The following is a 16,113-nucleotide window of genomic DNA, read 5'->3' as shown; positions in this document are numbered from 1 at the left end:
TCGGGAACAACCTGATAAAGGCAAGTGCGGGCGAGCAGCGGGACCCCAGCTCGAAGCATCTGCGTGTGCGCGGAGCCTCTGACCCGTCCTGTGCCACCCCACGCGAGGCGACGCCTGGGGCAGCCGGTGCGAGACGGGACAGGAGGGGACCCTGCCGCCCTCGGCCGCTCGCGCCGCTGTCCCACCGTCCTGAGCCGTTGGGCGCAGGGACAAGGACCTCGCCCCCAAGAACCTCCGAAGAGGCGGGATCTCTCCGGGAAGGGGAAGCAGAATTTTGTTGCGTGATTTGAAGATGAGGCCGGTATCTGGAGTGGCGCTCCTCCTGGGGCTGATGGCTCTCCCAGCGGCGCTGGGACAGAGAAGCTCGGAAAGCCATAAAAATAGCAACGAAAGCTTTGCCATCGTGTCTTTCAAATGGGATCACGTCAAGGAGCCGTATATCATTGCACTCTGGATACTTGTGGCCAGCTTGGCCAAAATCGGTGAGTCTGGAGTTACATATTAATACATGTCCTCTCCCTTTCCCTCCCCCCTAGCCCTTCTCCCACCCAACGTAAATGAAGAAAGCTTATCATCGGTCCGCTGACCCGTTTTCAGGGGGTTTACTGTACTCTGTCCTGATTTCATAATACTGCCCTACACGGTGCTTAGCAGTGTGATTTTCACCAGCCTCGAGGGGTTACCTGGTTCATTTTCACCGCCCACGACTGTGGCTTCTGCATCTCACTCCTTGAAAACCCTTTCAATTCCTTGAGACCTTGCATTCCCCTGGCTCCCAGGAAAAACTTTTTTGCAAAAGTGAAACAAAAATCCGGCCTTACTGCTTACACAATATCTATCGTACTTTATGATATGCTTTTCTCCTGCCTATGGTTGTTAGCTATATCAGGTCGTAATATCAAAACTAACCAGTGCAAACTGCACATATGAACTTAGCATTTTCTGCTTTGAAGTGCATCGTTGGATTAGTGAAAGAGCATCGTTTATAGAGAAAGGCAACACATATTATCAGATCATCTGATGTAGCTGAAAAAAATACAAGCTTTAGAGCACCCAGAATTTTCTTCAAGAAATTGGAACAAGTGAAAAGCCAGGACTTAGCCTAACTTCTGTGTAGTTTAAATGAATTTATATGAATGCTCCAACTCTTGTGTTCTGAACTTTGTGACTTTCTCCAAAAGCGATCTTGTATCAGTAATGCAGTTTGCTGAACGAGAAAAGTCGCTGTTTAATTAGAATGCATTTTACTTGATTGATGCTATTACTTTCAGACCTTTTGCCTAAAAACACACCTTCAGTTTGGCTGACACTGTAAATGCCATTTTAATTTAAAATAAATCTTTTCTATAATCAGTCTCCTCTCAGAAGGTCAGCTGAAAATCCTACTGAAGACTTTTCTGGACTTGTACTCTTAATACTAATTTGGTATACCAGAATCATATCCCATAGATTTTTCATGCCACAGAGAATGAAAGATGTAAAAAGGTATACTTGGGTATATTCTGTCTAGCACATAATAGAAGCACAGTAAGACCTGGATGGAAAATGTTGTCTTCAAACTCCAAAAAAGTATTTTACAAAGGAGTATGTTACAGGTTGGGGTGATATTGTACATAATTTTCCAGCAGTATTTGCATCTTGGCTTTTACTTGATTAACCATAGATATATAACTAAATACCTTTCTCTGAACCTGTTTGACTACACTATGCAAATAGTTTGTCTTCAGACAGTTGCTGCATCACCGAGTTTACATAACAGACAATTATGTTTTAATTTACTTTTATTGATGAGTTACAGCAATTAGAAAGCTGGGGAAACCATATACACGAAACAACTGACAACACTGAGTACCTATAAAATTGTACTGAACAAAGTAATAAACAGGCTGCTTGTTTGAACTGTCTTTTTAGATAGTCTTCTAAGAAAGTATAGTTATTAAGGCCTTGTGCTATTTAGGCTTTGCTGTTCTGGACATGTGGCCCAGTTGTACAGTGTAATATTAGTGGTGCACAACCATATCAGTTTGTGTCTAAAGCCACTGAACCCAAGAACAGGACAGTTAGATTGTACTATATTTAAATTGCAATTGCCTGGATTGAGATTAGTTGAGATTAATATGAGCCATTTCACCATGAAGTCCTTGATATAAACTCTTGATAAAGCGCTTACTGTCAGGAACCAGGTGGTGCTGATTCTGTTTTTAAATTCTTTGTACTTCTTTCATAGCTGCACAGAGCATGTCACTTATTAGTAGATCATACTTATCATCGGCTCCATCACTTTTCTTCCCAGAGCTCTCAAGCTTTGTATGTTTCTCTCTTCACATTTGTATTTTTGATCCTATACTTCTCTGGACATAGTTTCTGGAGAAGCAGTGGATAACTGCTGTATTCCCCTGAGAGCCTATGAATGTCTCTGCTTTCCCCATCAGTTACAAATAACACAGAGGAAAGCAAGAATGTACACTCACTGTTCAACACCTTCTTAATGAAGAAATCATGAAGGTGTTCATATAAGTCTGTGAGAAAGGGAACTGAAAAAAATAGCTTTTCTGCCTTCTGTCTGCCTTTGTGTGTCAAGGGTTCTGGAAAGTAGGTCAGAAATCTATGAGAAGATTTTGAATTGCAAAACTCCTGTGCTGCATCAAAGAAAGTTTACATATTCAAAAAGCAGACAGAAAAGAACTAAGAAATATAGAACATCTATCCTTGGGTTTCTTTACTACCTGAAGCAGGTCAGTTGTAGTGGAGTGAAAGTGCTGGTTGTGCTGTGGGTTTTTCAGCAGGGAAGGAGCTGTTCTTACACATGCAAGCTCACTTCTCCATGGCTACAGGGATTGGGAGTTATTTTACTGATGGATGATAGACAATTGGGTCAGCAGGAAGTGTTCTAGGAATTGCAGTTGGTACCTGGGGATAAAGGTATATGAGAATACTTTGCTTTCTCTCGAATTGGAATAGCATTAGTGGTTTAGTGCTTATTTGAATTTTTGTTGCTTTCAGGGTTTTTTTAGATTTGTTTTGTTTCATTTGTGTGGAATTTCAGGATTTTTGTAAAAAAACAAGTTTCAGTTCATGATATTATATGACTGGGGGAAGCATTTTGTATTAGGAGATTTTTGCAGATTTTCTGGGACTTGATGTTCATATTGTGTACAAGGTATTCTGCCACATAAACTATTGTATCTCATAAGTAAAGGTATTCTGCCACATAAACTATTGTATCTCATAATTAAATCTCATAAGTATCCCTATACATGAAGAAGTGACTAGTTTTGGGCTTTTGGAGAAGGAAACTGCTTTTTTAGTTTTAGTTTGGTCTAGTTACTAGTTAACTCTAAATACTGCTACAAATGAAACTGTGGAAAAGAATCTTCATACAATTGGCTTTCATGCATTATAGAAAATAAAAAAAATATGTGTCTTCCATGAAACTTTTGATGCATCTTGGTCTACTGTTTAACATATTCTAATTTATTTGGTTTGACCCTCTTCATCTGAGATATTCCAACTTTTCATTCTTCCACTTCACGTGAAACATTTTTAAGGTTCACAATGTTCTGCTTTGGCTAATGATCTTTATTTCTTCTTTTGGTAGGCTGTCTTATCACTACAGAGGAGTATCCTTGTGGGATAGGGCCAATAAACTACTTACATTTGTAAATCTAAGCCAGAAAATCATCTTATCTACATTAAGTACATGAGGTACAGCAGAGGACCCTCCTGGTGGACCTCAGGAGTCCACGTCCTGGTTATCTCAGTACTTCAGAAGAAATAAGCAAAACCACTGAAAAAGAATAACCTCCAAATGCACACGTATGCATTTATAGCTACAGACAGTACAGATATTTCCTGCTGTAGGTAAAGGATGTACCATTTTTAAACAACATGCTCACACAATGTAGTTCTGGTTTAAGATGAAAGACACTTGTACGCTGACCAGACTCTCACATTCTTTCTAAGCTCACTTGGCAATGTGCTCTTCTTCTTCTTTATATGTCTGTCATGGATAACATCTTGGAAATAAACTTTGAATAAATAGATGCATAGAAGACACAAAATATTTCAGCTGGAAAGTCTCCACAGAAAGAGGCAGGAACAGGTGGAAGATCAGAAAACTTTGGAAGTAGAAGAAGGGAAGAAATAATGAGCTCAGAAGCTAAAAATGGCTAAGAGAAGAATTTTTTAACACTGAACATTGTATACAATTTTGTGATGGTATTTCTCAGACCATGTCAATGCAAAAAAAAAAAAATATGCTTTCTACTTGAGGGATATCTAATACATGTTTCTACACTTGTTCAGAATCCTAGGAAACAGAGAGAGATTGTATTTATATCTTCATTGGAGTTTATATTGGGGAAATTGTGAAATTCCTTCTTGCAGTTTAAATCCCTTTCTGTACTCTAATATTTTTATAACATTTTATCAACATTTTTACAGAAGAATAGGTAATTGTTCCAAAGTAAAAAAAAAGCTCTTCAAAGCAGCCTTTCTGTCTGTCTGACCCGCTGGGTTTGCTCCGTGTATGCAGATAAGCAACTGGAAGAAATAGTGGGAGAGTAAGTGACTATGAACAGGAATGAGGAAGGCTACACAACCTTTTCATTATCTGAGTCAAACCTCTTGCCAACCATTTTTGTTGGTATAGGTTATGCTGAGTCTAAGAATGTCACAAATTTTTTTTTTCCTTAATTTCTGTGTAGTTGCATACAAATTCTAAAGGCTTTTATATAAGAAATCAAAAAGTGGGAGTGAAATTTGAATCCAGGGCAGCTGGTAAATCTGTCCTCAGGAATGCCACAATGCTTTGGAGGAGGGAGAAGAAATGATTCAATAACAGTGAGCAAACACATAGGAAAAGACTGATGAAGATACAGTGTCAGATGAACTTGTTGAGTCCATCAGCTCTTGAGACCCCAGGAGGACCACAAGCTTCAGAGCACAATGCATCTCTAAGCTTAGAGATATGGCTCCCCACAAACAGTCTAGTTTCTGCATGCCTGGACTCCTTCACATTGTCTCAAACTACCCTGAGAAAGGAGCTGTTTAGATTTTGTTAACACAAACAATTGCTGTGGAGAATTTTAAGTATGTTAGGGATGGGCTGGGGAAGGAACAGTGAAAGGCAGGTCTAACCATCCATCTAATTTAGACTCCTGGGGCAATATTTTCTTTGAAGAAATCAATAACCCTCCTTCCAAAGCAAACTGTCATAACAAAAGCCCATTTGACTCCAAAGTTTCTCCTCCTAGCACTCTAGCTACTGAAAAGTGTCAGTTATGTAGAGAAAGTGTTTTAGGGTATTGTTTTAATAAAATAAAAAATGTGAGACTAGCTCTTCTGTTGGAAATTCTTCAGTAAATGACATAGTTAGAAAAAATGTTGAAGGGTGCTTAGCAGAACTTTACTGGGTGTATTTAACTGAAAATGGAGTCAGAGATTCAAAGGTGATGATATCACCAGATCCTGCAAAGTTTAAAACCTCCTCATGATTGTAGATCTTGTTAAAAGTTGCCGTCATTAGCAAGTGATAATATGGAAAAAGTCTTTACATTGTGACCTAAGAAGTCTGGAGTTAGCTATCTCCGCACCGCCCACACCCCGCCCCCCCCCCCCCCCCCCCGCCCCCCCCGCCGCCACTCCCGCCCATCCTGACAAAGATAAGGGGAAAATGCTTCTTTTACCTTTATTGTGAAGTCAGTAGAAGCTGAAACAGGTTAGCACACTTAGAACAGAGGCATATGCATTTTCTCCCCAGAGAGTCATAGAAACACTATAAAATTGTGCTGGCAATTATTACATATCTGCTGTCTTCGTTTTTGTATGATGCTGTATTTTCTTCTCCAACGCGCTGTTTAAAATACCTGTGAACTAGGAATGTTAAGTACTGTAAAATCTCTTATTTTTTAAAAGAATTACCTTTTATATCTAATATTTTATAAGTTTTAGGCATCTGAAAAGAATATTTCCAAAACTGAATAATAGCTTTGCCTTTCCAATGCTAGGAACAACTGTGCGAGCCATATTTTAAGTGATGATCTGTGAGCCATATTTTTAAGTGACTGCCTATTCCCACATTTTAGTTCCATTTTACTTTTGTGCCTTACTCATAATCTTCCTGTACTTCCTGTCTCCCTGTAACACACATCTATCTTCTTCCACCTCCCCCTCCAAGTCTTGCAAGTCTCAAGTCTTAATTATTTAGAGCAGGGAAGAAGATATCAGGAAAGTATAATTTGACAAGATTCAGATTACATGCCCTGGCAAATAGCAAATGTACAATGGCAACTTGTGTGAATTACCTAAGAAAACAATGGCATTTTGAGAATGGCCCTGAATTGAATACAGTTCAGGCATGCATACCTAAGGAAGGATCTCTGCCATCAATTACTTTCAGGCACCTGTGTGCAAAGTGCTCGGCGTTCTCTGCAGAACAATGGAATCCTTTTAATACTGTAGTCTTAGGCTTGTTGAAACCATTGATTTACTGTCTTCAGAGCTCAAGCCACTTATTACCAAGAGGGATCTACAAATCCCCCGAAGTGACTGTAAATCTCTTATGTGGTAATGCAGCAGACCACAGCCCCACAAGGAATAGACCAAGGTGTCTCTGGGTGTACAGAGGAGGTGTACACTTGTTCTTCAAGTGAAAAGCTCTGAGGTCCCCCTTTGTTTCTTGTGGACCTTTGTGTGTTAGAGATGCTTAGTAGGGAAGCTGGTACTGGAAATCCTGAATTATTACTTTGTTTGACACATACAACCAGAAGCCTGTCAAATATCAGTAGTTTTACCACAAGTTTGCTTTAAGAAATGTTTGGAATGCAACTAAAAGAGTTCCCAGCCCTATTTACCTGAGTTTTAATTGCTCTGAATTAACGGGCTAGTGGATTACTTAGTTCTTCTGTATCATATGTCTCGTTCTGTTCCAAGATGAAATGTTGAGTCCAAAGTCAAAGAAGAATATTTCTTATCTGAGTATTCTTTTTTCTCAGGAAAATGTCTCTGATTTTTCTCTCCTCCCTGCAGCAATGAAGTTAGACTAATGGCCTGAAAAACTAGTGTCTTTAATTGTTATTCGGTTTGTTGACAAGTGGCAACCCTTTAAAACTAGAGACCATTAAAACTGTCTTGGTAAACCGAAGAGCATGGTGGATTGGCTGTGTTGCAATACTTTGTTTCCTTTTGTAAAGCAATTTGCAGAGTATTTTCTGTGGAAAATATTATATTCCCTGTGGAAGGAATGACTTGATACCCAATTGGCTGCTATGTACAGCACTGTAAAGTCATAAACACTGAAACTACAGGCTGACAAGGAAGAGCTGACCAAGATGGAATGCAAGACATCAAATGGAAACACTTTCAATTAAGGCACGAATATTTAATGTTCATTCATGGAAGAAGAAAACTGGAAGGTATTCTGAAAGGCCTGCACAATAACAGGGGTTTTAAGTAGTTGGATCTGGAGAGTTTTCTCCTTCCATTAAATGAAAATAAAAGCAGTAATTCTGGATTCATTAAAATGTGTCCAGGAGAGAAGTTCTGCATTTATCTATTGAAAGAAAAAATGCCTTGGTTTTTGCCAAAGCCAAATGTAAAATAGCAGTAATCACATACCAGGGAAGAAAATCTCAGTGTAGATTGTAGATTGATTTTTCAAAAAAATCTCAGTGTAGATTGTAGATTGATTTTTCAAAAACATGTGGTTATGGTTATTTCTGCTTTTTAAAAATGGGGGGGGGGGTAAGTTTGAACTAGTATCTTTATGGATTCAGCCAGTTTCATAAGTTAAGCTTTGAGGAAAATATTAAATATTAAGAAAGCGGTAAAGGTCTTGAGACCGTGAGATTCCACAATGAAAATCTCCCAGGTGCAAATAGATTGTAAACTGATGGAGAGACTTGCTAGCTCTTTTATTAAAATTAACTTGTTTCATTGGTTTGGTGATATAATAATATTCCAGGGACTAGGTGATACCAGTTAGTATAAGATAACTTTATGTTAATGTTATGTTGATACATTAACAGTTGTACTGGAGGTAGAGTTGTTATGTGATCATACATAAAACTAAATATAGATATAGTTTGGCGATATTACAATCCTACTCCAGTGAAATACTAAACTGGTGAATATCTAGATGTAAATTTTCAGACCTTGGCAGCTTAGATATATGCTTAGGAAATTCAGTTAATAAATGATACTTAGTGGTTTAAGTGGTTAAAATATTCATTCCAGAATGACTGAAGCAGTTTTTGAATGCTTGCTCTTCTGTCTGTGCACAGTCTAGAGTTTGAAGTGCTCTAAGACCTGGTTTGAATTAAATATCCAGATTTTCTGTTGAAATAATTCTGGCTCTAAGCTATTCCATCCTATTTAGTTCTGGGAATAAATTCGGGAGAGTAGTGAACTGGGGAAAACTGTTTGATACTGGGTCTCCTATGGAGTTCACAGATTCATAAAATAATAGTGTCACAGGCTTGTTGAGGTTGAAAGGTGCAACATCTGGTCCTATGCTCCAGCTCACCCAGGATGACCTACAGCTCATTGCCACGATCATGTCCAGACAGCTTTTGATTATTTACAACAACCCTTTAGGGCAGCCTGTGCCAGTATTTGGCCACACTCACATCTCTGCTAAGCTGCTCTGCAGCTGGGTGGCCCCCTACATATACTGGTGTGGAGGGTTGTTCCTCATCAGTTGCAGGACTCTGCACTTCTCTTTGCCAAACTCTATACAAGGTTCCTGTCAGCTCATTTCTCCAGCCTGTCAAAGTCCCTCTGGCCTATCAGCCACTCCTCCAAATTTGTGTCATCAGCCAAATTGCTGAATTGCTCTCTGCCCCATCGTTCAGACCATTAATGAAAATGTTAAACAGGACTGGACTCAGTTCAGACACCCCGGGGTTCACTGCTAGTTACCAAGCCTCCGACTATACTTTACACAACTGATCACCATCCTCAAGGTCTGTCCATTCATCCAGTTTTCAATCCATCCCACAGCGGCTCATCCAGCCCCTAGAGCAACAGCCTGAGGCTGTTCTGGGAGGCAGCGTCAAAGGCCTTATTGACTGCTCATTAGAAACTCATCAGGCACTGGTCTCCCCTCATCTTCCATGTGCATCACTTATTGTTTTCAAGTTGGTCAAGCACTTTCATGTAGTGAACCATGCTGACTCCTCCTGGGAAATTTCTTGTCCCTCATGAGTCTGTTTACCGAATTAGTTGCTCTGTCAGATCTGCCGAACCTTGGATTAGCAGTGGTTATACATGGGTAGACCTTCATCTGCATCTCACCCGGTCAAAGAAAGCAACATTTGTGTATGCAATTGGTACACTTTGGATAGCGCAAAATTGCACACTACAGAGAAGAGAGGAAAACAACGTGGTCCTATAGTAGCCACTTGATCATGCCGTCATGAATTAAATAAAGGAATGACCAGGTACCACCATAGTTTATCTCTCCTTTAAGCTAGGTGCTCTCTGATCAGAGTGGCTTCAATTTTCTGTTATGAATGGCTTTCATTCATATATCACTCACCCTTCTGCCTTCTCTTACCTGATACACGGTGAGTTTCATCTCTTGTTTTAGCCAAACTTTGCCCCAGGAAGAATTGATATTCTAATGAGAATTATCATTATTGCTTGATGGGAACGTGCAGTGAGATCTGTTCACTGGTAGTACCAAGCTCAAGTAGCAGCTAAATGAGTCAGCAGGAACATGTGTAAACTCAGAGGTGGTGTTTGTAGTCTATCCTGTTTCCTACAAATCCCTTTTCTGCACACAAGCTGTATGCCAGAAAAGCACACCTCCGTGGCTCTCCATACTTATGCAGCTATTACTCCTGCATCTTCGACTTGCAGCACTGGCACTTTGCAACCTTGTCTCAGTTTGTCCATTTTTAATTGGCTTTTCTCAAGAAGACTGCCTTTGTCCTTCTAAAAAAAGAACCCTAAATTATGGCCATAATGGTCTTCTATTCCTTCCCGAAATTATACTCATTTAGCTAACTCCATTTCACTTCACAAAGGACTGTGAAAACTCTGACTCTGGATAGGAGGACATTTCAACTATTGAACTGGTATTTTGTCGAGAAACATTATTGAATTGTAGATAAAGATATTTTGGACTCAGTTACTTGGTCGGATCAGCTGTTGTGGATGACCATTAGTGGAGAATAGTGTATTTTTTTTTTCTAAGTAGAACTACTGCTTAAATGCTGTGTTTATTCTCATACTTCTCCATTGTTTCACTTGCTACCATAGAAGCCATGTAGAAAAGAAATCACAAATAACTTCTTAGGCAAAAAAATATTTGAAGTTGCATGCACAATCTTTCTGGTGTAATGAACTGAGAAAGATAGTCTACGTCTAAAAAAATAAACACTTTTGAATTGAGCATTGCCCTGATCAAGAATAAAAAAGTAAGATAAAAGGTATGAGATGAAGGGCAGAATGGAAGCTACAGATAAGGGTGCTATTACATATGCATAAAAACATTGGAATTAGATTGTGAAAGAACAAGAAAAACTGCAGAAAGAATCTCCATATTTACATTCAAAGCCTAACAAACACATAAATGTTTTAATTAATTTCTCAATTTCTGTTGCTTTGTTATCACAAAGAAAAGCATTTGACTGTCATTAAAGGTTTTCTGTTAAAATATTTTCTATTCATTGAAAGGATTTTGTCATAAAATACTGCCTGACAGGTTCTATCAAGACTTCTGTTAATTATAATGTCTTATCATGAGTTAGCAATGTAAGATTTTTGGAACTTTGCTCTATAGAGCTTCAAGAGGATTGCTTTTGCGCTTGGGCAATCTATCCTCAGGAGGACTCGTCCAGTAGCTCTCCGTGTTATCCTGTGGAATACACTGTATCTGCTGTACAGGCAGCATTTCTTAGAGAAGATGAAGAGGCATCAAATCACTGAATATCAATTTTTTCAGTTCGCTGTCATGCTAAGTATTCTTTCAAATGAGGGAGCCACCTTTCCACCTGCTCCTCGAAATTCTATAAATCTTCTGGGATATTTGAAGCTGGATCTTCCAATTGCTGCATGGAGCAAAGTCTTATGATCCAAGGCAAGAATAAAAGATAGGTTAGTGGCTCACTCAGGCCAGATATCTAAGTGGCTGTGTAGCATCTTTAACAGAGTCTGAAACATGTACCAGTGAAAATTTACACTGTCTTATGCAGTAGAAGTGCCTGGAAAAGGAAGGTGAGTTTTATTACTTTCTCCGTGACAAAATTTAGAAAAAAAGTCCACGATCCTCCAAAATTTTTGTTAAAAATGAAGAATATAAGTTCAGAAGATTCAAATTTTTTTTTTAGTAGGATAGATACATCACTGAAGTCAGTGAAAAATAAAATTTTATAATTCACTTTCCCCCTCCTCTGCTCAAGTTAATTCAATTTTCAGACATTCTCTGATTTAAGGATGAGGTTGTTACGATTTACATGAGCTTAAAAAAAAAGGACTCACATTGACCATGGACTTAAGGAGAGCAGTAATTCCTTAATACACAATATATTAATCTTATTTGAACCTTATGTTCCCTAGCCTTTCAGTAAACAGAAGAATATATTCTCATGTCTTGAATACTTGTACTGAAGAAAATGGTAATTAAGGGATAAGCTGAATTTTTTTTGAACCAAAATTATTACTTTCAAGCACTCAGTAAGGCATCTTAATTCTTTAGCCTTTCTTAAGGAATACAGCACAGTTGATCTTACTAAAAACCATAATTCTTAAGGCATGTTCACTTGAATAATGCTGTTTGGTGTTTGAAAGTATGAGGATGTAAAAACAGCAGGAGGAAGTATGAAGTTTCCTTCTGTTTATTGTGATTTATGAGTAAAGATTAAAAGCAGTCCAAGATAAATCTGCCACTGCAAGTGGAAATTCAGCTTCTGTGGGGGTACTGAAGTGCTTGTGTCAGGAAAGACCCATGCAAATGTAAAGGAGAATGGTCTTACATTTTCCTCTTGCTGCCCGGTCTAGCATGTTTTGTCTGTTGCATTTTGGAGGACCCCAATGTGTTGAAAGTCAGTAGAATCTTGTCGATATGCCATCATGTGATAAATGCTTTCTGATTATAGGGAGATGAAGAAGTACTACTGCCAATGGTAATTTTTCTATTATAGTGCCTAAAACACAGAATCCTGGATCCAGCGAGGACAGGATTAATTTTTGCAGCCAGGAGGGGCATGCCAAGGAGGTGATTCTGTATCCCTTCAGTCATTTTCTGGGGAGGGTGGGAGGGTTCCCACTCTAGGTTGGGTTGTGAGGCAGAGGGGGGTCACAGTATTGACAGGGGCTTTCTGTGAGGAGTGGACAATAATGTGTGAATCAGTGACTGTTTTTCTTTACTGCTCTGGCATTGGTATTGCTCCTTCTTTTATTTTGTTGTTGCTTCCTGGGCAGCATCAAAAGCAGCGTGGCCAGCAGGTCAAAGTGGAGCAATTCTCCCTCTGCTTTGCCCTGATGAGAGCCTGCCTGGAGTACTGTGTCCAGCTCTGGGGTCCTCAGCACAGGAAGGAAAGGGATCTGTTGGAGCAGGTCCTGAGGAAGCCACCCAGATGACCAGAAGGTGAGAGTACCTCTCCTATTAAGACAAGTTGAGAGCATTTAGGTTGTTTGAGAAGAGAAGGCTCTGGGGACACCTCATTGTTGTCTCTCAGTACTTGAAGGGTGTCCAAAACAAAGACTGGGGCAGACTTTTTAGCAGGGCCTGCTGGGATAGGACTAGGACTAGTGGTTGTTAACTAAAAGAATCAGGATACATAGAAGGAAGAAATGACTAGGGTGGTGAAACACTGGAGCAGATTACCCAGAAAGGTGATAGATGCTCAGTCTCTGGAAATATTCAAAGCCAGGTTGGATGGGTCTTTGAGCAATCTGGTCTAGTTGAAGATGTCCCTGCTCGTTGAAGGGGATTGGAGTAGATTACCTTCAAAGGTCTTTTCAAATTGTAACTACTTTAGGATTCAACTGAAATTTAATTCTTATATATGTGGTAATAAAAGTAAAAAAGAGGTACTACTGTGGATAGTTTAGTAATATTTGTTTCATACTGAATTCTTACTGCTCCCAAAGTTTAATTTCTGCACAGATATTTTTAGGAATATATGCAAAATCTTTCCCATGTAGGAAGGGATCTAACTATATGAAGCACATTATTTTACAATGAAAAGAATCCTATGTTGATATGACTTTTTACTATATATCATACAATAGAATCTTAGTCTAGGTATGTGGCATTCTGGGATTTTTTTACTTAGGAGAGGATTTGTGTCTGGTTTCTACCTTTCTTTTTTCTTGTAATACACAGTCATCTTAAGTACCCAGAATATTTGAGTTGTGAGCTAGCCTTCAAATACAGCTTTAGCCAGTTGTTTTGTTCCCTTCCTTTTTATTTCTCAAATGTGGAAAGTAATGTTAAACTAATCTCCTTGTGAACTTCTTTTTGCACACTGTCCTTTCTCACTTTGCCTGCACCTGCACTACAAAACACAAATGCATGGTTGAAAAAACCAGCTGTCTTACCACCTTCCTACTGCATTTCAAAGCATCAAAGCTATTTTCCATGTACTACATTTTGCAGTATAAGGACCCTAATTAAACTACAGCTCCTCCTGCTGCTACCATCGTGTACATCACCTCTCAAATGAGATAATGAAGGTATGAAAGTTAACGTGTTACTTAATTGGAGAAGCTGTAGGGACAAAAATCAAAAGTCTAGCTAAAGCACATTGAATGATAGCAGTATCTCAGAGCCATTTGCAGGATAAAATTAGAGTGATATAAATTAAAATGCATCTTGACCTTAAGTCCAAGGGAAAATAAATCACATATCTGGATTTCTGAGCAAATTCACTTTCTTATGGGCAGGAATGAGTGCATTCAGTAACAAAGCATGTCACATTTTCTGTTTTCTGTTGCCTAACCCAGAAACTTACAGGCTTGATTGGTGAAAATGGTGTTTTCTTAATAGACAGAGTACTGTGTAACTCTTGTAACATGAGAATTGTTGCCTCTTTCTTTCCCACTGATCACCTTGCTCAGTTCTTTACCATATTCTTTCTGACTAGTGCTAGTAATGTCAAAAGAGCTATTCTGTCATGAAGTAAATTCCATAATGTATTCTCCATAATAGTGTATGAAGAAACAGGTAAGTGACACATTATGTCTAGAGCATTCTTTAAGACAAAAGTTTTTACTTGCTTCTCCATTTTCTGAAAAAGCTCTGGGATCATAAATCATTCCAAAGCTCTACAAAGATGTTTCCAAAGCCCTAAAAAATTAGAGAATCGTAGAATCATAGAATAGTTTGGGTTGGAAGGGACCTTAAAGATCATCTTGTCCCAGCTCTCCTGCATGGGCAAAGACATCTTCCCCTAGACCAGGTTGCCCACAGCTGCATCCAGCCTGGTCTTGAACACCTTTAGGCATTGGGAGTCCACAACCTCTCTGGAAACCTGTTCCAGTGCCTCACCATCCTTACACCAAAGAGTTTCTTCCTAGTATCTACCCTCCTTCAGTTTAAGGCCATTTTCCCCTTGTTCTTTCACTGTGTGTCCATGCAAAAAGTCCCTCTCCAGCATTCTTGCAGTCCCCCTTTAGCTACTGTAAGGTTGCTATAAGGTCTTCCTCGAGCCTTCTCTTCTCCAGGCTGAACAATGCCAAGTCTCCCATTCTGTCTTCATAGCAGAGGTTCTCCAGTCCTGTAATCAACTTAGTTGCCTGCTCTGAACCTGTTACAACAGATCCATGCCCTTTCCTCTGCCAGGGACCTCACAGCTGGATGCAGAACTCCAGGTGAGGTCCCACCAGAGCAGAGTGGAGGGGCAGAATGTCCTCCCTTGTCCTGCTGTCCACGCTGCTTTGGATGCAGCCTGGGATACAAGTGGATTTCTAGGCTGTGAGCGCACACTGCTGAATTGTGTTGAGCTTGGGAAGAGACTTCATCTGTTGTCATTCTGGACAACTTATGTCAATAGGAAGTGTTTATCTTAAAAGTAGTTCTAACTTTTTGGTTAAAAATCTCACCGAGAAAATCTGAGATGACCAAATTTCTGGCACATATAAACAGTATATTTGAGTTTCTGAAATTATGTATAGGAGTTGTAGTCCACCATGAAATTCTTCTCTTATCAAACTGCTGGAGACTCTCCTCCAACATATGACTGGCAAAACTTTGAAGCTTTTCAGGGGGTGCAGTAGTATTTACTTTCAATGGAAAGTAGCCTGGCATATTTTGTTAATTCTCTCAAATATATTTTCAGTTTTAAGCAAGAGCTACTTGACATATGTCTGCTTGCTTCGCTGTTTTTTTTTTTTTTTGGTCTGTGGGCCTCGCTAGGGAATTTGAATACCATAATGCTTATTTAATTTACTGCTGTAATCAGGAATACTTCCACTGTAATTCCATGCTATTCCACTTGTATTAATTAAAATCTTACTGGGGTGGAATGTAAGGGACAGGAAGCAAGCCAGTCTGCCAGTGCCTGAAAAAAAGTACTTTCCTACCCCATGACTTGCAGCAGCCTTCATAGCTATTTGCCCTAGCCCTTAGGGTTTAATTATGTCCCTCATGCCCTTCCTAGCAGCAACAATCCTTACTATGCCTTGCTGGAAGCAGTACAGGGGAAGAAGACAAAGTCCCTACCATATAGGGACGTTTACAGAGTTTCAGCCTACTATTGGTATTCATTAAATGATTTCTTCCTCATCTTATTTTTCTTCATTTACTGTAGACCTCAACCAGGGAGAGCTGATTCTGGTTTTTATTCAGGCTTTGGCAATTCCTTACACAATTTATCATGCAACAGAACAACTGGTTCCTATATTACTAGTAACCCATTTCTGCAGTTTTTTATCTTTATGAGCGGATGCCAAAACATTCCCATGAGGATGTCTTAGTTTCAATTAATTTATCATATTAAAATGGAGGTTGAAAGGAAAAAAGAAAATTAAAATTCATGGTGTGAAACTGAGCTCTTGGCATTTCTTTATTTAACCCATGTTACTGGAAAATAGTTTGGTATTTTAAAACTAAAACAGTGCTTTCACTATCTGCCAATAACTTTCAGTGAATCTTTGAAGACTATT

At 39.2% G+C, this 16,113-nt stretch overlaps 1 protein-coding gene across 1 annotated transcript in view; it reads left to right on the top strand.

The window, feature by feature from the left end:
- The first annotated feature begins 292 nt into the window (after positions 1–292).
- SLC9A3 (solute carrier family 9 member A3) overlaps positions 293–16,113 on the top strand; it is a 49,596-nt gene continuing 33,775 nt past the window's right edge. Inside the window, exon 1 of the mRNA XM_036404504.1 lies at positions 293–482. Within this exon, the coding sequence (XP_036260397.1) occupies positions 293–482 (190 nt within the window). The remainder of the gene's footprint in view (positions 483–16,113) is intronic.

This window comes from Molothrus ater, chromosome 1, assembly GCF_012460135.2.
Source record: "Molothrus ater isolate BHLD 08-10-18 breed brown headed cowbird chromosome 1, BPBGC_Mater_1.1, whole genome shotgun sequence".
Lineage (NCBI taxonomy): Eukaryota > Metazoa > Chordata > Aves > Passeriformes > Icteridae > Molothrus > Molothrus ater.
This window is presented reverse-complemented; position numbering and strand designations above follow the sequence as displayed.